Source organism: Mus pahari, chromosome 20 (genome assembly GCF_900095145.1).
Source record: "Mus pahari chromosome 20, PAHARI_EIJ_v1.1, whole genome shotgun sequence".
Classification (NCBI taxonomy): Eukaryota; Metazoa; Chordata; class Mammalia; order Rodentia; family Muridae; genus Mus; species Mus pahari.
This window is the reverse complement of record NC_034609.1, coordinates 8,556,418-8,575,763: the sequence shown is the minus strand read 5'-3', so window position 1 is coordinate 8,575,763 and position 19,346 is coordinate 8,556,418. Positions and strand designations below refer to the sequence as shown.

Sequence of the window (19,346 nt, the reverse complement as noted above, 5' to 3'; positions counted from 1 at the left end):
AGACACTCATCTAAATGCCCATACCAGGGGGCAAGTAAGCCCCACCTCCTGGAGGAAGGGGTGTCTGGAGCAGAAAGTCCCGAAAATGAGGAGGGGCAGTAAAACAGGTTTCTCCTTAAAGTTTCATTCCCCACTACAGCAGCCTTGGGTGGACCCTGTTTCTTAACCGAAATCACAAACTCCAGGCTCAGTGAAAGACTCAGGAGGCAGTGGTTTTCTCTGAGTTTGAGGCCAGCCTGGTCTACATAGCAAGCTCCAGGTCAGCCAAGGCTATGCAGGGAGGCCCTCAGAAACCAAAACCAAAACCAACCAACCAAACAAACAAAAAACTCACCCCTCAATTAAGGTGGAGGATGACAGAACATTTTTGACCTCTGGTCTTTTCATACACTCTCATGGGCAAATCTCATCTCACACTGTGAACACACATGCACACACACATGCACGTGCATGCACGCATGCATGCACGTTGCCTCCTTGCTCTTCCTTTCCCTCCGGTCACTCCTGCTCTGGGTTCACTAGTCAATGATTCAGCTGAGGCTGGGTCTGCACATGCAGGGTCATATTTTCTCCTCCATGCTGGGGGGCTGCTAGTGAGCCCTCCAGTCTTTGCATGAAGATGAGATCAAACAGTCTCTCAGCATGTCCCCACCACTAATCCGTACATCATGGCAGTTTAGTCTTGAACCTCTCCAGAATCCTTTCTCTTTGCTGGAATATTCCTCCTCCTCCCCTTCACAAGGCTGCTTCCCACTCAGCTGCCTTTCCACCCATACCTGGAATTCAAGGACAAGTACTCATTTCCTTGTTTATGACCTGTCCTGATAGCTGGGTTCTCAATCAACTGAAAGTGACTGTAAAAGGAGCAGCCAGGAGCCTCGGTACACAAGTGCCATGTCCTGTTCCATGTGTAAAATAAAGGACCGTTGAAGAGATTGAGTGAATGTACGCAAAACTGGTGCATGAAGCTGACATGTCCAGTAATATTTATTACCATCATTAATTTGTATGATAGGCTTAACAGGCTTTCCACAGGAGGTGCAAACTCAGAACCATGCCTGACCCATGAAAATGAATTTTTTTAAAACAGCATGGTATCTGACTGATGCTATCTATCATCGTCATCGCCGTCCGGAAGACACTTTGTTTTGTTTCTTTGTTTTTCTGAGACAAGAGTCTCCCTGTGTAGCCCTGGCTGTCCTAGAACTCACTCAGGCTGGCCTCAAACTCAAGAGATCCACTTGCCTCTGCCTAGTGAGTGCTGGAAAGGCGTGAGCCACCACGCCCGGCCTGGAAGATGTTTTAAAACGAGCCATTCTTTTCCCCACCGCCTTTTCCAGGTCTCCTCCCTAGCGGCTCAGGGATGCTCCTCAGGCCTTGGCCCTCCCAGCCTGAGCCAAAGCCAGGGCTGAAGATTCTGGCCCTTATGGACCACAGGTTCCCATAGCCCCGCCCACAGGCCGCAGGACGGCCAGTGGTCTCCACGGAAACCCACTCAAGGGGCGTGTCAATGTCAAGCCTGACAGAAATCTTCGCCTATTCAGTTGAAGTTTTTTGGCCGAGGAGTGCCAGAGTGGTTTCTGAGTGGTTTATCTTTAATGAAGGGCGGGAATAAGGCGGGAACTGTTACCATCTTTACCAACCAAAAACCGAGATAGCTTTGATGGACAAGCGTAGCGGGAAGAGACAAGGAATGCCGGCTGTCACCCAACCGGCCGGCCGCAGTAAGGAGAAAAGGCCAATCAGAAAGTGGCAGGGGCGGGGCTAAGGGACCGGTTGCTCCGGAAGTGGAGGGAGGGGGTGAAAATGGCGCCCAGCTCGAAATCGGAGCGGAACAGCGGGGCCGGGAGCGCCGGCGGCGGCCCTGGGGGGACCGGGGGGAAGCGGGCGGTGGGGCGGCGGCGGGAACACGTTCTCAAGCAGCTGGAGCGAGTCAAGGTGAGGCCTGGCGTCCGAGGCGAGCGCGCCCGGGTGTGAGGAGGAGGGGACGCGGGAGGCGGCCGAGGGAGGGCGGCGCGGCGAGGTGGGGGGCGGGGCCGGGAGGGGGCTGGGCGGGCCGGGCAGTGGGGATGGGGATGGGTTTGGCGGTGTGGAGGCTGGTGCTGAGGCGCGGGCCGGGCTGGCGGAGGTTGGTGACTCGTGTGGAGCCAGCCTGGCGGGTCACCTGCAGGGGGCCTTGAATGAAGGCTGCTAGGCGAGATCAGTGAAGAAGGAAGGGGCTTGGGTGGCGGAGGCCGGGGAGAATCATGGAGGAAAGAACGGGGATGGAGGCTGATGGGCGGGTTACTGTAGAAGCTGTCCGAGGAATCTGGAGGAAGAGGAGACCTTGGCTTAGACCGATTTTTCAGAACGCTGCCCCTTGCTGGAGCTTGCCCCCCACCCCTGGTGAGCCCCTGCTACCGACAATGGGCATCCTCTGTTTGATGCTGTCTGTCCAAGCTCTGACCGACCATCTCCATATCTAGTTCTTGTCTCACTCATTGAATGGAGGCATGTTTCCAGAGTAGGGCCAGGTCTTCTCAAAGGGGAAGCCACTTAGGGCTCTGTCTCCCATGTCAGAGGACACCTGGAAGGACAGGAATGTGAATAATCTGTTAGGTTGGCAGCAGTGGAGCAAGATTGTCTATGTGCACAGGAAGTTGGGAACTGGGTGAGGGCAAACTGTGCTTTTTACTGGTGCTCCCTAGGCAAGGCTGTGGCTCTGCTCTTAGCCTAGACACTCCCTGGGCAAGGGTTATATCCTCCCGGGAAGGCTTGTCTGACAGAGCCATTCCCTTCATGAGTTGAGATGAACTGGGGGCAAGGTGCCAGGCCTTCTTTCCCACTGGATGGCTATCTCTTGAAGGCAGGCCAGAATAGCTCCCCAGTGATCAGCTTTATGCCTGTTTCCTCAGCTCCTTCCTTGGTGATGTTTTTAGGGTGTGACAGTTGGTTGGCAGGTAGCAGTTAATTAAGAAAGGGGTTTTCTTAATAATGGATTGGAGCATTGGGAATACTGGGAGCTTTAGGCTCAGAGACTCCATAGGTACAGGCACTTGTCACCAAACCTAATGATGTGTGTGATCCCCAGGAGCCATATAGAGGACATAGAGACTCCTGCAAGCTGTCCTCACCTCTACTGTGGGTTGTAGTCTGCACAATAACTACATTATAAAGAGAGAAATGGGTCCCCTTGTGGGCTAATTGGAAGCAGGCAGATAAATGCATCGCCCCACACACATCTTGGTCTCCCGTCTCGTGCGTCAGTTTTCAGGAAGGACTCAGTTGTCTTAGTGAGGGATCCTTCCACAGGGAGACGTGGGGCTACGGCTGGGAGGACTCAGAATCCAAACGGGGCTACGGCTGGGAGGTAGCCTGGGTCCTTGGTGGGGGTGGGGTGCTTCGTAAGGTCACTCGGCTTTGGTGTCTCCATCTGCCCCAGCAGTGGGCCGGGGAGGCCGCTTGGCTAAAGAGCCCTGGCTGTCTCTTTCCCAGATCAGTGGGCAGCTCTCACCTCGTCTTTTCCGGAAGCTACCCCCCAGGGTCTGCGTGTCCCTCAAGAACATCGTAGATGAGGATTTTCTCTATGCAGGGTGAGGCTGGAGCTAGGCTGGGTGGTGGCAGGCCGGGCTGTGGGAGTATCCTCACCTGCCCATTCTGCCCACAGCCATATCTTCCTGGGATTTTCCAAGTGTGGCCGCTATGTCCTCTCCTACACCAGCAGCAGTGGGGACGACGATTTCTCCTTCTACATATATCACCTCTACTGGTGGGAGTTCAACGTCCACAGCAAACTCAAGCTGGTAGGACTAGGCCTTCTCTTTCAGCAGGCCCTGCACTGGGCTGACCCTTCAGATAGCAGGGACTGTGTGTAAATGGCAGTGATGTACCAGTGGGGTGACCCTTGTAGAGTTGCTGATTTTTTTAGGTCAAACTGGTGATTTCGCTTGGCTTAGGTTTCACATATAGCCCATCTGATACCCTTGGCCTGGGCCAGGATGCAGGCAGGTTTCTTAGATTCACACAGGTTGTCACAGTGGCTTTAGCGTTCCTCCTTGAGCCCTGCCTCTCGGTAGGGCTACTTCAGTTTCTGTTCCCATGGGCAGAGAGGTAATATATTCAGTCAGGTTCCCCCCAGCTCGCAGGGCTCTCTGGCTCAGGCCTGCCTGGGCCGCTTGTGGTGGGAGCCCTTTTCTAGGGTGCTTCTGCTGTAGCCTCTCCTTAGCCTCGCCCTGACAGAGCATGCCGCTTAGGTCCGGCAGGTGCGGCTCTTCCAGGACGAGGAGATCTACAGTGACCTGTACCTGACTGTGTGTGAGTGGCCTAGTGACGCTTCCAAGGTCATCGTGTTTGGTTTCAAGTGAGACTAGGGGCAGGCAGGGTGGCGTGGGGCAGGTAGGGTGGGCTCACAGCCCCTCCATGGGCCTGAGGCTGAGGGTGTGCTACCCCTAGCACCCGCTCGGCCAACGGGATGCTCATGAACATGATGATGATGAGCGATGAGAATCATCGTGACATCTACATCAGCACTGTGGCTGTGCCACCTCGGGGCCGCTGTGCTGCCTGCCAGGACGCCAGTCGTGCCCACCCAGGTGAGGCACTGGGGGCCCTAGAGGGAGACATGGCTGCCGGCCCACTGCTGGGACATGAAATGAGCTGTAGTGTGTCTTGCTGCAGGGGACCCGAGTGCACAGTGCCTGCGACACGGCTTCATGCTGCACACCAAATACCAGGTGGTGTACCCCTTCCCCACCTTCCAACCCGCCTTCCAACTCAAGAAGGATCAGGTGGTGCTGCTCAACACCAGCTACTCCCTGGTGGCCTGTGCTGTCTCTGTCCACTCAGCAGGTAGGCCCTGGCCCAGAGGTCACATCACCGTGGTTATGTAGCTGGGAGGCGGGAAGGCTGAACGTTCAGTGACTGCCTTGTAGCTACTTGAAGTCAACCCAGGGCTGCTTTAGCAGGGGTGGGGCTGGAGGTTCTTACCCCGGGCAGGAAGAGCTGCTGGGACTGCTCCACATAGTGTCCAGTTACTGAGCACATGGATGACTGTTTCCTGCCCAGCATGACAAAAAAGACGATGTGACAAAGTACAGTTAATATGCTCCAAGGACAGGGACATGTCTTAAGCAGTGCAGCTTTGGTGTATGAAAATGAAAGACCTTGTCTATACATTGTTGATAGTGTGACAGTGGGCCGTTCTGGGATCCCTCCATGGATGGTGTGACAGTGGGCCGTGCTGGGATCAGTGTCACCCAGTCAGCGTTAGAGCATAGTCAGTACATTCTCGGCTGTCTTGTATCCTTGGTGTCAGGGAATACTAGTAACAAATTTCCTGGAATATCCTTTGTTAGACAATGTCTATAAAGCCCTAGCTGGTCTAGAACTCACAGACCTCTGCCTCCTGAGTGCTAGAATTAAAGGTGTATATCACCATATCTGGCTTTCATGGTGTATTTTTCTTTTTACTTTTTAAATTACATTTTATTTTATCTTACTTAAACATGTGTATGTTTGTCCATGCATGCATGTATTCATATGCATTTCAGGAATTCATTCTCTTCTATCATGTGGATTCCAGGAATTTTGAAGTCAGATTCAGATACCCAGTGGCAGGCACTGTACCTGCTGAGCCATTTCTCTCTGTCTTGATAGAGTGACATGTTAGAAAGTAGATGATGCCAGTGTCTGCAGGACGAGAGTGAGTCTGACCATAGCTCTGCCCCGCTGCTCCCTCCCTCCCTGTGGAAGCCTGGAGTGCCTAGCTGAGGTCAGGTCAGAGCAGAGTCAGGTGCCCTGGTGCTCTTCCCGAGGTGGAGGAGGACTGGGTCAGTGTCCTGTGGAATAGCAGGGAAAGGCTATGACATGTATATTACAGCTGGACTCAGACACAGAAGAGAGCTGTAGCTGTGCACTACTTTTGGGATAACTAATAACACGTTTTGATTTTGGGAGAACTCAAGACTATTCCCACTAAAGTGGCTGCCCTGGGGCAGGGGAAGTAAGAGGCAGGGTCAAGTGCATGTGACCAAGCTGACCAGCAAGGGACAGGAACTCAGTTTGAGTTCTCCCCAGCCCTCTCTGGACACCTGTGTCACTATGGAAGAGATATCTAAGCATTACTAAGGCTGTGCCACCTGCTGACCATGAGCCTCGCATACGAGGCCCCAGCGAGGACTGAGGGACCTGCATTCTGCATTGGCTTTATCCCAGAAGTTTACGCCAAGCAGTTTTAACTTACTTCTTTCATGAGTGTCCCATCGTGATCCCTTGGACAAAAGCCTGAGAGGCGTAGTGCCGCTCATAGGGAGGGGTGTGGCACTCCTTGGTGGCTTGTTAGGTTCCTCCAGTAAATTTGGCCTGTCTGCTTGTGCTGGTCTGGTCTGGTTAGGAGAACTCAGTTAGCTCTTACCTCTTCTCCCTGCAGACCGCACTCTGCGGGCAAAGCTCCGTGCATCTCATTTGCTGTGTCCTTTCTGAGTAGCATGAAAAATGTTCAGATGAGGTTTGCGTGCCAGCATGGCATGAGAAAGGCCCTGGGTTCTACTCCCAGCATACTTTTTAAAAGTCCTGAATGAATGCATGTCTGCATAGGTCTGCTCTGTGTTCAGAATGTATGTGCTTTCTGAACTCATGCCCTGCCAAGGGCTCAGCCTGACTCTCAGGGGCTCCTTCAGGTGGGCTTCTAATCCAGGCTTTGAACTGTGGTGACAAAGCCCACTTTTCATGCTTTTTTTTGCAGGTGACAGCAGTTTCTGCCAAATCCTGTATGACCATACAGCTTTGCCCCCAGCCCCACCCAGCTCTCCAGGACCCTGGAGCCCTGAGGCAGCCCCAGCCTTCCCCAGCCTTGGTGTTGAGGTGGTCCCAGTCCAGCCCTCTGGAGCCCCTGAGCCCTCACCAGCCATTGCTAAGGCCAAGGAGTTTGTAGCTGACATCTTCCGCAGGGCCAAAGAGGCCAAGGGTAGTCCCTTGGAGGAAACTCGGCTGCCCTCTGGCTTGGGGCCCTCAAGCAGCCGCTGCCGCCCATCTTTAGAGCCGCAAGCCCCAAGTGGGGAAGTGGTACCCAGGGACAGTCCTTCTGCTGCAGAGACCACTGCCCCTGAGCCTGGCTACATCAATTACACCAAGTTGCACTATGTGTTACAGTCTGGGGAAGGGACAGAGCCTGAGGATGGTGAGCCTTCCTGGGACAGGATCTGGGATGGGGCAGTCCCAAGAGGACCACTGGCCTTCTCCTACCTTGTGCCTGCCTCCCCAGAGTTTGAGGATGACAAGATCTCCCTGCCCTTTGTGGTGACTGATCTCCGTGGCCGCAACTTACGGCCCATGCGAGAGCGGACAGACATGCAGGTGGGTAGCCATGATGCAAGCTGTGGGTGACCCAGGATCTGGGGGTGGTTGGCGCTACCCCTAGCTCTCTGCCATCTATCCCCAGGGCCAGTACCTGACAGTGGAGCAGCTTACCCTGGACTTCGAGTATGTCATCAACGAGGTCATCCGCCATGATGCCACCTGGGGTCACCAGTTCTGCTCTTTCAGTGACTATGACATAGTCATCTTGGAGGTGAGGCTGGGGCATAGCAGGAGGCAGGAGTGTTCCCACTCTAGGATGTCTGTAACTGTCACTGCCTGCTCCCAGGTCTGCCCAGAAACCAACCAGGTCCTGATCAACATTGGCCTGCTGCTCTTGGCCTTCCCAGCCCCCACTGAGGAGGGCCAGCTTCGGTGAGTAGCGGGGTCCTTTGGCGGACCTTCTGTGCAGGATGTACAGGGAGAACAGATACAACCTGAAGAGCCCGTGCTGTCACTGGGGCAGTGAGAGCCAGTGCAAGGGACTCACCAGCCCACCCTCTTGTCCTCCACCACCACAGACCCAAGACTTATCACACAAGTCTCAAGGTGGCCTGGGACCTCAACACAGGCATCTTTGAGACAGTCAGCGTGGGTGATCTCACGGAGGTCAAAGGACAGACCAGGTGAGGCGAGGCAAGAGTGACTTGCCAGGGAACCCTGGTGGTTGTCAGGAAAGTTCCTCTTCACTCATTTAACTGGTCCCCAGTGGCAGTGTCTGGAGCTCCTACCGAAAGAGTTGTGTGGACATGGTCATGAAATGGCTGGTGCCAGAGAGCAGTGGCCGCTATGTGAACAGGATGACAAATGAGGCACTGCACAAAGGGTGCTCACTGAAGGTTCTGGCAGACAGTGAGCGGTACACTTGGATTGTGCTGTGAGGGCTGGACTGCCCTGGACCCTGACTCCAACTACCTCCACGGGCCCGGAGAGGACCGCCTTCCTGGGCTGGCCCTACAAGGGCCACAACCGGCACTAGTGTTAGGTTGCAGGTTGGATGGGACTGGCGCAGCAGCCTCTGGTGGCCCGAGAGTCTGGATGTGTCTTTATTTATGCCTATTTAAGTTGGGAAAGGCAGAGAGAGGAGCCCCTTAGGCCTGGCCTGCCCCAGCGAAGCCCAGTCCTGCTTCCTGCACTCTGGCCCTTGTCCTTGGCTACAAGAGTAGCCCCCTAGGGTGGCCAGTGGTTCCAGCCTCCCTCACCTTGGGGGTGGGGGGGAGCCCCGTGGTGGCCTCGCCCAGATCCAATGTACTAAATGCTTTATTTCTGACCTGGCTGGTGTCCCGTTCTGTCCTCAGTGCACCACTCCACACACACGCCCCACCTAACCCTGCTCTCGTCATCAGTAGACAAAGATCACAGCAGTATTTATTGTTTTAAGAAAGACTACAAAAGGTAGAAAACAGCACACTAAACTACCACGCNCGTGGATACTTTGAGCACTGGGAAGGGAGGCCCATGGGGAGTGTGCAGGACCACCCCAAAAGCTGGAGCACGCGGAGCACACAAAATAGGGATTTCTATACAACAGGGCAGATTTGCTTTTTCTCCATAAACATCTATCACAGATTGAAGACACTGAGAAAACGGGGGACGGATAAGGCCATGATGGTTGGAAAAAAACCCAACAAGTTACTGACTCCGCTCAAGCGGCACTCACTAATCACAATAGTTACAGGGATCAGGGGCACTGCACAGAGGAGAAGCATCTCTGGGAGCAGGTTTCGGTCACAAGCTGATGGGGTGGAAGGCGCAGGGCGAGGCCTCGGGTCTGGAGCACCTGGCCCTGCAGCCAGCCAGATGCTCCTCTTTGGAAGCTGGAGGCCGGGGCCCTTCACAATATGCCCCTCTCTGGGCTGCGGGGCCAGGAGAACCCAGCTCTGGAGAAGGTGCAACACCCACAGCTTTAATTGCACTTAATACCAAGAAATGGGAGCAGTGGGGTACTGCTGCTGACGGTGGGGGTCCCAAGGTGCTACCCACCTGTGTCTGCCCAAGCAGGCTGTGCAAAGCCAGAGAGCAGGATAAGTTAACAGTTCCGCAGGGGAGGAGCTGGCTCGCTGCCCTCTGGGGTGGTAGTGGTGGGGGGTAGGGCTGTGAGCTGGGGCAGCAAAGAGGGACACCTAGGCAGGTTCCTTAAGGCACGTCTTTTGTGTCAGGGTTTGCAGCTTCGGTTCTGCCCAGCCCCGCCCATGATTGTACCAGCCCCATGAGGGGAGACTCCTAGCCTTCCCTGTAGGGGGAGAGGGGGGAGGGACCCTCTCCAGCTCTGGCATGTGCTGGAAGGGTAACAGTGAAGCACAAAAACTGAAGGACCAGCCCCTGGCCTGAAGGGGCAGCAGCAGGCTGGGCAGGTGGAGGGGTGCAGGGAGGTCTCAGGCTTAGCTGGAGGGCAGGGCCTGCACAAAGAGGCCTCGAGTGTCAGTCCGCGCCAGTTTCGCTGGTGGCTCCAGAGCTTCTGGGCCTAGTGCGGGAGACTCGCTGCCGGCCGCCAGCGAGATGTCTTGTGGCAACTCATCCTCACTCTCCTCTTCCTCCTCCTCTTCCTCATCTGGGATACAGGGACACACACCAGGCCCAGCTCAGCCACAGACTGAAATTTCCAGGGACACTTGGCCTACCCCATCATCTGCCCCACTCCTGGAACCCAGACTCTAGGTGAGGACATTCATGGCTACCTTTGTCAGGGTCCAGGGGATTCAGCGAGGTGGCCAGATTCGCAAACTGGAAGAAGAAAAAGGAGAAAGTCAGGGCTCTACTACCTGGTACCTGCCCACGTCCCTAGTCCCTCACCATGCACACCTCTCCCATGACTGCGATTGGGGTCTCGCCCTTGGCCTGGGCCACTCTGTGCTCGATCAGGTAGTACATGNACTCGTCATAGAGCAGCCGGATGAGGTGGAAGGAGCCGAAGCTGGCAGCACTGNGCAGGGTCAGGTCCCGGATCACCATGGAGCTGAGGGCAGTGACCAAGAGACTGTCAGATGTCGGGGCTGTTCACCCTACTCTGCTGCTGACAGGCGTGCTGGGTCCTTGCTGTTTTCCCCAGTGTCTTTCGAGCTAATGGGCTTTCCCTAGCCCTACCCACCACTCATAGCAGGCGCACCTTTGAAGGAAGGTCTTCTCTAACACACTGGGATGCCCCTGGTCTCAGCCCTCCCAGCCAGGACCCGGCTGCACAGGCGCGCACCTGTAGAAGGACCACTTGAGGAGGAAGAGCTTGGCCGCCTTGGGGAAGCCGGAACTGCCCTGGTAGGGCTTGAGCACCTGGCTCACAACGCCGTCCAGCCAGGCTGCCCATTGCTCCAGTGAGTTCTGCTGCTGCAGCGTCACCTTGAAGTCCTGCTCCAAACGCTGCACCACACGGTCCTCGCAGCGGCACACCCACGAGGCCTGCTCCTGGGGCGCAGCAGGCAGCCGCTCAGCCGTCTCTCCCATCGCTCCCTCCTGTCCCAGCCCCAATGGTGCTCACCTGGACATTTGCGAAGTCCACGCGATTGAGGTCGCTTAGCATCTGGTTGATCTGCGCAGTGTTCTGCAGCACTGCCCGCGCTGCCTGCGCCAAGTGGTTGAGTGATGTGTAGCGCCGTAGCGTCTGTGCGAAGGCGCCAGCTGCTGCCACCTGCATGGGAGATGGCAGGCTAGAGGCTTCCACACAAACCCCACCAGGCCCATCCTCACTTGAAGGGCGTGTGTATCTCCAGTACTGGTGTGGATCAAACATTCAACTTACTGTGTTGGCATGGTGACCAGCAATCAATCCATCCATTTTGGTTTTGTTTTGTTTTGTTTTTGAGACAGGGTTTCTCTGCAGCCCTGGCTGTCCTGGAACTCACTCTAGACCAGGCTGGCCTCGAACTCAGAAATCCGCCTGCCTTTGCCTCCCAAGTGCTGGGATTAAAGGCGTGCGTCACCATGCCCGGCTCCATTTTGGTTTTTTGAGACAGGGTTTTTCTGTGTAGCCCTGGCTGTCCTGGACTGGTCTAACCTCAAACTTTACTTGCCTTTGCCTCCAGAGCGCTAGGATTAAAGGTGTGGGCCACCACCAGCAGCTAATTTCCTACTTATTTTGTGCATTTAGGGTTTTTGTTGTTTTTTGACACAATGTTTCTCTCTGTAATAGCCTTGGTCTAATCACTCTGTAGACCAGGCTGATCTTAAACTAAAAGATAAGCCTGCCCCTGCCTCCTGCACACTGGGATTAAGGCATGCGGCACCACACCCTGCTTATTTTTGTGTATCTGTGTGATAGCCCACTCTCGAAAGTCAGAGGACAAGTTTTGGTAGTGAGTGAATTCTCTCCATCCATCATGTGGATCCCAGGACCAAACTCAGCTTCCTTTCGTGGAAGGCAAGTACTTCTGTGCACTGAGCCATCTCCCTGGCTCTGACTTGCACTTTTCTTTAACTTTTTTTTTTGTGTGATGGTGATCAAACTCAGCTCCACATTCACACTAAGGCAGTGTGAATCCACTGAGCACACTCCCTGCCCCACCCCCAATCACTGGGGTGGTTTGGTTTTCCCCCTTTGAGGCAGGAGTTTGCTATGTAGCCCAGGCTAGGCTCAGCCCTTGGTGGACCTCACCCTTTGTGCTAGGTTACAGGAACGCGTCTTCATGCTCAGCTCATGCCATTTCAGTGAAAGACACAACAACAAAGCTCTGCCTCCTAGTGCTGAGGCTTCGACCCAAGGCCTGCACAAACTAGATTAAGAATGCACCGCTGAGCGAGCGCTACATACAACTGAAGTTGTAAATCACTATTTCAATCAGCAGCCTCAAACACAGGCTTGCCAGGCATGGTGGGCCACACCTTTAATCCCAGCACTCAGGAGGCAGGGGCAGGTGACTCTGGTGTCTAGAAGAGTTCTAGGCCAACCAGGGCTACATAGTAAGGCTGTGTCTTAATAAATAGGTAAATAGATGATAGATAATAGATAGACAGACAGACAGACAGAAGATAGAATGTCTTAAGTACTAAAACCCTGGGAGACTTTCAGATATGGGTCCCGGGTATATAGAATGCCTGGAGCCAGCCCTAAGGCCCTTGTAGGGGAAGTCTTCACAAGCCCACGGCAGATATGCAGACAAACATTCCACCCAGTGCTGCAGCCTTGTTGCCCTGCCCACTCACCTTCACCCGCAGCATCTCCTCAGGGATGTTCACCATGGCATGGGTGAGCCAGCTCTCCAGGCTCTTAGCAAAGTTCCGGATTGCTTGGGTCAAGGCACCTGTAGAAGATGGGGGTGCTGGTCAGGGTAAGTGGGGGAGGGTTGACTTCCAGGGAGGGGGGCTGTCACCAGCACTCACTGGGGATGGGCCGAAGCACATCAGGGATGAGGATCTCCACCAGGCCCTGGTACAGCACGTTGTCACAGTGCTTGGTCCACTGGAGCACAGGCTGGAACTTGGAGAGGAGCACCAGACTGGCCCTGGGCAGCCGCTTCTCTGCCTCATCATGCCTGTAGGAACCCACCCAACCCCAGTCAAGGGCATGTGTGTTCCCCACACGCAGCGGTCACCTCTGTCCGAACCCTGGGGACTCACACGGCCAGTGGTGGAGCCTCACTGGGCTGGCTAAGGTTGTATCTCCAGAAGGTCTTCCACAGCGTTTCTACCAGTNTGAACTGCAGGTTTACCATGACGTCCACGATGGCCTGCAGGGTCAGGAATTCGCAATGGGGAATGGCAAACGGTCATCATGGGGCTTCCTGCCCAGGGCAGAAGACAAGTTTGCATTTAAGGCTAGCCCACTCGGTCTCTCACTCATTGGAAAGCCCTACCTCACAGTGCTCCCGGTACAGGACCTGGAAGGCCTTGATGTCCCCAGGACCGATGCCCTCGGGCAGCACTTTGCCCTGGAGGTCCAGCTCAGCAAAATCAGGCAGGCTCCTGGAGGCATCTAGGAGTGAAGGCACTATGAGGACCCGTGTCCACCTGCCTACCTCTCTTGCTTCCTTTGGGGTTCTGGTCACCTGTCACCTTTCTAACATGTGTGGATCCCATGTATGGAGTGAATAGCTAAGCTCAAGCAGGATCAACTATTGGCCTGGGGTCCCACAGCCTCCTGCACAGATCATATGTGGTGCTTCTGCCAGCCCTGGCCGGCTGATGACCTCTGGTTCTCGCTGATCCTTAGTCGCTTGGTACAGGCAGCCTCCCCACAGAGAGTGCAGGTGCCTAAAGGCCCTATTTGTAGGCTACCAGAGATGTAGGCTACCACACAACTCTGTGGCATCATCTCCCCAGCCATGGTGTCACTGTCCACCCATCAGGCTGTTCTTAGCAGCTGTCAGTGTCACCATCAAGCCTTGATTTCCCTTTTTTGCATCTTTAGTGTTTGTAAAAGCTGAGCACACACCATGGGCACACACATTTGCCCTCTCAGTTACTAATCCTACTCAGAGAGACATGGTTGCATGCCAGCAAGGGTGGCATCACCTTCACGGTAATGGCTTCACTGGGGGCACATAAACAAGAACCACCGACTACTGAGAGGAATGGGGTGGTGCACAACCTGAGACCTCAGCGCTGTGGAGGCTGAGGCAGAGGGGTCACGAATTCCAAGTCAGCCCTGAACATACTGTAAGACCAGGTCTCCCAAGTATGGGATAGGCCAGCATGGAAGCATACACCTTTAATCCCAGCTCTTAGGGCACAGAGGCAGGTAGATCTCTGTGAGTTGGAGGCCAGCCTGGTCTATACAGTGAGTTCCAGATTAGCCAGGGCTATATGAGACCCTGTCTGAAAAAACAAAAAAAACAAACAAAAAAAAACAACCCCCCAAAACGGGGTTGGGAGATTTTGGGAGGTTTCTGGGGCTAGAACAATCCCATAAAGACAGAAACAAGCAAGTCTGAATATACACCAGACTCCCCCATGGACCCTCCTGAGTCCCCTGGGCAGGCTACCCTGCCCTGCCCATCGGCTCTCACCCAGGAACTGCTGGTACTGCTGCANCTGGGCGCTGATGTCTGACAGCCCTGTGCTCTGCTGCCCCACNGCAACACCGTTGGCCACGCCCTCCATCTTCTGGATGGGCTTGAGCCTGGAGGGGAAGGGGTAGTGGGGTGCTGGTGGGGAAATGGCCAGCTGGGGGAGGGGGAGTCAAGCCACCTGGTGGTGGGGGGGAATAACCCAGCTGTGTGGGGATGGGCTGGGGTGAGGGGTGGGTAAGAGGTGAGGACTGATGGAGGGGTGGCTGGGGAGTAGGTGATAAACTGATGAGTCATCAGGCTGGGGTTGGGCAGACTGATGAACGTTGTCTAGGGCATGGTCAAGTGGTATGGTACAGCCAACTTCGCAGCCCCTGCTCAGTTCCAGAGCGGGAGGCCCCTACCTCTGTTTCTGGGAGAAGGGCTGNCCCCGCATGGCCATGTGCTGCTGGTCCTCCATCAGCCGCAGCAGGGGTGAGCTGGCTTTGATCCGCAGGCCATAATAGTGGTACTTAGAGTTGCCCCTGGGAAGAGGGTGGGGTGAAGCGCTTTACCAGCTGGGCAGGTGGGACACTGGGGGAGGGGGGGTCTCATGTATTCCTCTCATTTAGGGGCCTGGACAGAGAAAGCTTGCCAAATGAGCTGAACAACATGGCATTGTATGCCAGGAGTGGTCACGGACATGGCAGTATCAGTAACTGCCTGCTGCTAACTCTGATACCAGGCACACACTTGGCAGACAGGAGGCTGTTGGTCATAGGACATGTGAGGTGCTTGTACTGGTAAGCAAGTAGCCCCACTTTGCTTTGTCTCTGTCCCATGAAGGGTGCTCCTGACAGTCTAGACAGACATGAGAAAACTGAGACACGGGGATGAAGTTCATGGCCGATGGGTAACATGAATGAACAAATAAATGCATGCATGCAATGATGCCTGAGCAACTTTCTAGACGAGATGAGCAGGAACCAAGAGATCGCTGACTAAGGAGATGGGGTAAAGTACAGGAAAGGCCCCGCTTTGTCCCCAGGGTAGGCACAAGCAGGGCTGAGCAAGGGAGTTAACAAGGTGCAAGAGGGTCCTTGCCCTGTGGTTCAAGACCCCCTTGGAGTTGAGGTGGGCCACGTGGGCAGAGTGTACGCCCTCCTGGCTAAGGGCAGATGAGAGTGGAGGGGGCGGGGCAAACCTGGTGCCCAGGCGGCGCGTGCGCAGACCCATGAATACCGAGCGGATGAGCTTGCCGAAAGAGGCGGCATTAACTGGCTCCAGCTTCTGCTCTTGGCAGTGCAGCAGGTAGTGGCAGTAGAGGGTGCTCCTTGGCAGACTCACGCCCTCAGCGGTCTCGTAATTATCCAGGAGCCACTGGACCTGGAGCGCACGAGAAGACCGGGTAGTGCTCACAGTCTGTTGCTTTCAGCAACTGCTTTCCACAGTGGTTCTGAAAGCCACCCTGGCCAGCTGTAAGTCACATATCCTGTCACAGTATTCCTGGGGACTACAGTCTTCTAGAACGGCACTGACCGATACACTTGCTACTAGCCACATGCAGCTATGTAAAGACAAAGTTGTTAATATATGTGGGATGAAAATTCAGTCTCCCAAGGTCACAGAATAAGAGTCCCTGCAGAACATCCTAGGAGTAAGGTAATAAAGATGGGAAGCATTATAGACTGAAAACAAATTCATGTTCCTAAAGGGGCTCAAGATGCTGAAAGTGAGGTAGAAGAGGGTGAAAATATACCTAAACTCCCAACACTGGGGAAACCGAGGCAGAAGAACCACAAGTTTAAGACTGGACTACAAAGGGAGATTCTGTTTCAAAAACAATAGACAGAAGCCATTCCTGGTCCCAAACTGAGATTTCTGGATTGGATGTTTTCTGTTAGGGAAGTGGGACGACTAAGTAAGGAGCCCAGTGAAGGGTGCATGGATATTTAACAGACCTCGTTATTAACACTGCTTTTGTTTATTATGTAAGTGTTCACGGGTACAAGCGTGGGGGCCAAAGGTCGGCAGCTGATGTTTTCCTCGGTTGCTCCGTTCCTGGTGTTGCTTAACTCAGTTACTTGTTTTTGTTGTTCAATTTCACTTTATGTGTGTGTTCTGCCTATATGTATGTATGTACCTCATACATGCCCTATCCCCAAAGGGGCCAGAAGAAGGTGTCAGATCTCCTAGGGAGTTACAGACAATGTGAGGCGCCATGTGGGCACTGGAACTCGAACCTGGGTCCTCTGGAAGAACAGCTGCTCCCATCCACGAGCCATCTCTCCTGCCCCACCTTGGATTTTTTAAGACAGCCTCTCAAACTGAACCTGGAGTTTATATCTGGCTGGCTGTGGGTGAGCCCCAGATGTCTCTCCATCTCTGCTCCTCCTAGTGTTGGGCTTACAGGCTGTGACCTGCTGGGGAATCCAAACTCAGAACCTCTTGTTCTCACAGCAGGCACTTGACCCTGGGCCATTCTTAGCCCCTTTCTGTTCACTGTCCTACTACATTTATTTACTTCTTTTGTGTAGAGAGTGTCTGTGTGAGAGTCAGGAGCTGGGTCTTGGCCACCACGTAGCTTTCAGGGATTGAACTCAGGTAGTCAGGCTTAGTAGCCAGGGCCTCTGCCTCCTGAGTCATGAGAGAAGGCCACGCTGTGTACCCCTCCCAGCTCAGACTCTGGAGCCTCATACCCGTGCTCATGCTTCTGCCTCCCCAGTGCTGGGTCACACAAGCACGGGCCACCCCGCTAGGGCTTGGTACCTTATTTATAGCTTCCTGTGAACCTATAAGTCTCTCAAATAAAACTGAAAAAGGAGAAGCCCACAACACAGCTTCTCAGGGCCTTAGCCCCAGGGTTCAACAGGAACTGAGGGTGAGAGGCGTCCAGTCCAGGCACAAACACCTCGCACCTCCTCAGCAGACCTGCTCATTGCACCGGAGGACCCACAGGGTTGAGAAATCAGAAGGTTTGCAGCAGTGGTTTTTTAAATAGACTAAACTAGTGAAGACCAGCAGCCAGGAAGCACTGTCACGTGGAGGGCGCAGTGCTCTGACCCCATCCATGGTCCTGACTGATAATGAGCCCAACTTGGGCTGACTTCGGCTCTGCCACTGCGATTCTAGGAGTCTCTCACTTCCTATCAGGCCACCACCAGTTCTGACTAAGGGCATTTCTGCAACTGTCCCCAGAGCGTCACATAGCAGCTGAGGTGCAGAGTGACTGAGCAACACCTAAGGCTACCCCATAGATGAGACCAGGCCCTAGGTCAGGTGAGCACCAGATCAATGAGCTATGCCTTGGGTCAAACTTCTGTTCTCAAACTACTGCCAGGTTTTCCTCTCGCGTGTTCCCCTCCTACCTCTGAATAAGGCGAACACTTACTGTGGCTGGTGAGGCACGGGTGGTGTGGGAGTAAGACTGGCTGGCATTGCCTAGCATGTAGCCGCCTTGGATCACGTAGGTGCCTGCTCCACTGCCGCCACTGCCGCCACTGCCGCCGCCACTGCTGCCGCCTCCCCCGTTGCCCGCTGCGCCCACACTGCTGTTGCTGGCCCCAGCCTCGCTGCTGGATGAGCTGGCGACAATTGGGCTGCCGGACACATACATGGGCACTGAGCCGCTGCTGGCCACCGTCTGGGAAGTAGCCGGCGTGTTGACCTGGGCAGCTGTGCCTGAAGCCTCATAGTAGCTGGTGCCTGCCGTCTGCGTGTAGATAGGTGTCTCAGGGTACTGGTAGGTGCTAGGGCGGCTGCCAAGAAGCACACAGGAAGCAATGGTCACCATCTTGTACAAGGAAGCAGGGGTTCTAGGAGAGGACCAGCGAAGCCACAGAAACACCAGTGTGGCACCTTCATGTATAAGGGACTGGGGATGGCCTGAGCACTGGGTGGGCAACCACTTTCTTGTTTTCTAAAACATGTCTTTATGTTAACTTATTACTTGGAGAGGGGCACACATGTGCCGTGGCATACACGCACAGGTCAGAGACAACTTGTGGGAGTCGGGGGGCTCTCCTTCCACTGTGGGTCCTGGAGACTGAACTCAGACTGTGAGGCCCAGCAGCAAGCACTGTTGAGCCATCATACCAGCCCTCGCTGGGCACTGAGCCACAGCACTCCAGCACAGGAAGCACTTCCCTCGCTGGGTACTGAGCCACAGCACTCCAGCACAGGAAGCACTTCCCTCGCTGGGTACTGAGCCACAGCACTCCAGCACAGGAATCACTTCCCTCGCTGGGTACTGACTGAGCCACAGCACTCCAGCACAGGAAGCACTTCCCTCGCTGGGTACTGAGCCACAGCACTCCAGCACAGGAATCACTTCCCTCACTGGGTACTGAGCCACAGCACTCCAGCACAGGAAGCACTTCCCTTGCTGGGTACTGAGCCACAGCACTCCAGCACAGGAAACACTTTCCTTACTGCAGAAGAGAAGAAAACAAGGCAGGGTCCAGAACTCAGAACATACACGCAATTCCTTCAGCAACAATGACAAACAGTCCTCAGTCCAGGGAAGGGAGATACAGGAGGGAAGGCAAAGAACAAAGGACTACAGGGCAGGCAGGGGGCAGCCTCTTCCTGCCAGGGAGCTGCCCCTCTAACCCAGAACAAGTACTGAGTACTGCACAGGGTAACAAGCCGCGATCTAAGAGGTGCAACTGTAGCAAGCAAGCTGCCCTAACATTTGGGCCCATCTCTGCAGGCTGCAGACTAGAGCAGATGAGGCAGGGAGAGGAGAAAGACCATGACTGCCTTGAGTCCTCCACTTGGCGCGATGGACAGCCAGAAATGAGAGGTTGGGATGAGGAAAAGACCACCCTGTGTGCAGGCAGAAGGCTCTGTGGGAAGGGGACAGGCAGGGTCATCTCTCACTTTTGATCTTTGAGCTCTCCCAATATGTCAGTGATTAAAGCAAGAAAACTTGAGCCTTGCAGGTGGCTCAGTGGGTGGGGGCATTTGCCACCAAGGCCGAAGACCTGGGGTTGACCACCAAAGCCCACACAGCAAACAGGCTCCAGTGTTGGCATTGGCACTGTACACGTGTGCGCGCATACACACACACACACACACACACACACACACACACACACA

The 19,346-nt window shown here is 54.6% G+C and overlaps 2 protein-coding genes across 4 annotated transcripts in view; one reads left to right on the top strand and one right to left on the bottom strand.

The window, feature by feature from the left end:
• Positions 1-1,763: 1,763 nt before the first annotated feature.
• On the top strand, positions 1,764-8,604 carry Dcaf15 (DDB1 and CUL4 associated factor 15). The gene is made up of 12 exons (XM_021220387.2): positions 1,764-1,938; positions 3,475-3,572; positions 3,647-3,782; positions 4,233-4,339; positions 4,432-4,571; positions 4,657-4,827; positions 6,722-7,156; positions 7,241-7,332; positions 7,418-7,546; positions 7,622-7,707; positions 7,854-7,958; positions 8,042-8,604. The coding sequence occupies exons 1-12, from the start codon at positions 1,807-1,809 to the stop codon at positions 8,211-8,213; spliced, it is 1,803 nt and encodes a 600-aa protein (XP_021076046.1). The 5' UTR covers positions 1,764-1,806; the 3' UTR covers positions 8,214-8,604.
• Positions 8,605-8,688: 84 nt separating this feature from the next.
• Rfx1 (regulatory factor X1) overlaps positions 8,689-19,346 on the bottom strand; it is a 30,231-nt gene continuing 19,573 nt past the window's right edge. For 2 of the 3 annotated variants that reach the window (XM_021220086.1, XM_029532428.1), the window contains 13 exons: positions 17,638-18,004; positions 15,451-15,632; positions 14,672-14,791; positions 14,268-14,380; positions 13,116-13,234; positions 12,880-12,989; positions 12,643-12,794; positions 12,466-12,563; positions 10,805-10,954; positions 10,523-10,731; positions 10,135-10,288; positions 10,011-10,056; positions 8,689-9,883 (listed from right to left, as the gene is read on the bottom strand). In XM_021220086.1, coding sequence (XP_021075745.1) covers positions 9,714-9,883; positions 10,011-10,056; positions 10,135-10,288; positions 10,523-10,731; positions 10,805-10,954; positions 12,466-12,563; positions 12,643-12,794; positions 12,880-12,989; positions 13,116-13,234; positions 14,268-14,380; positions 14,672-14,791; positions 15,451-15,632; positions 17,638-18,004 — 1,990 coding nt within the window. In that variant the 3' untranslated portion in view covers positions 8,689-9,713. The remainder of the gene's footprint in view (positions 9,884-10,010; positions 10,057-10,134; positions 10,289-10,522; positions 10,732-10,804; positions 10,955-12,465; positions 12,564-12,642; positions 12,795-12,879; positions 12,990-13,115; positions 13,235-14,267; positions 14,381-14,671; positions 14,792-15,450; positions 15,633-17,637; positions 18,005-19,346) is intronic. The other variant, XM_029532427.1, reaches the window with a different exon arrangement.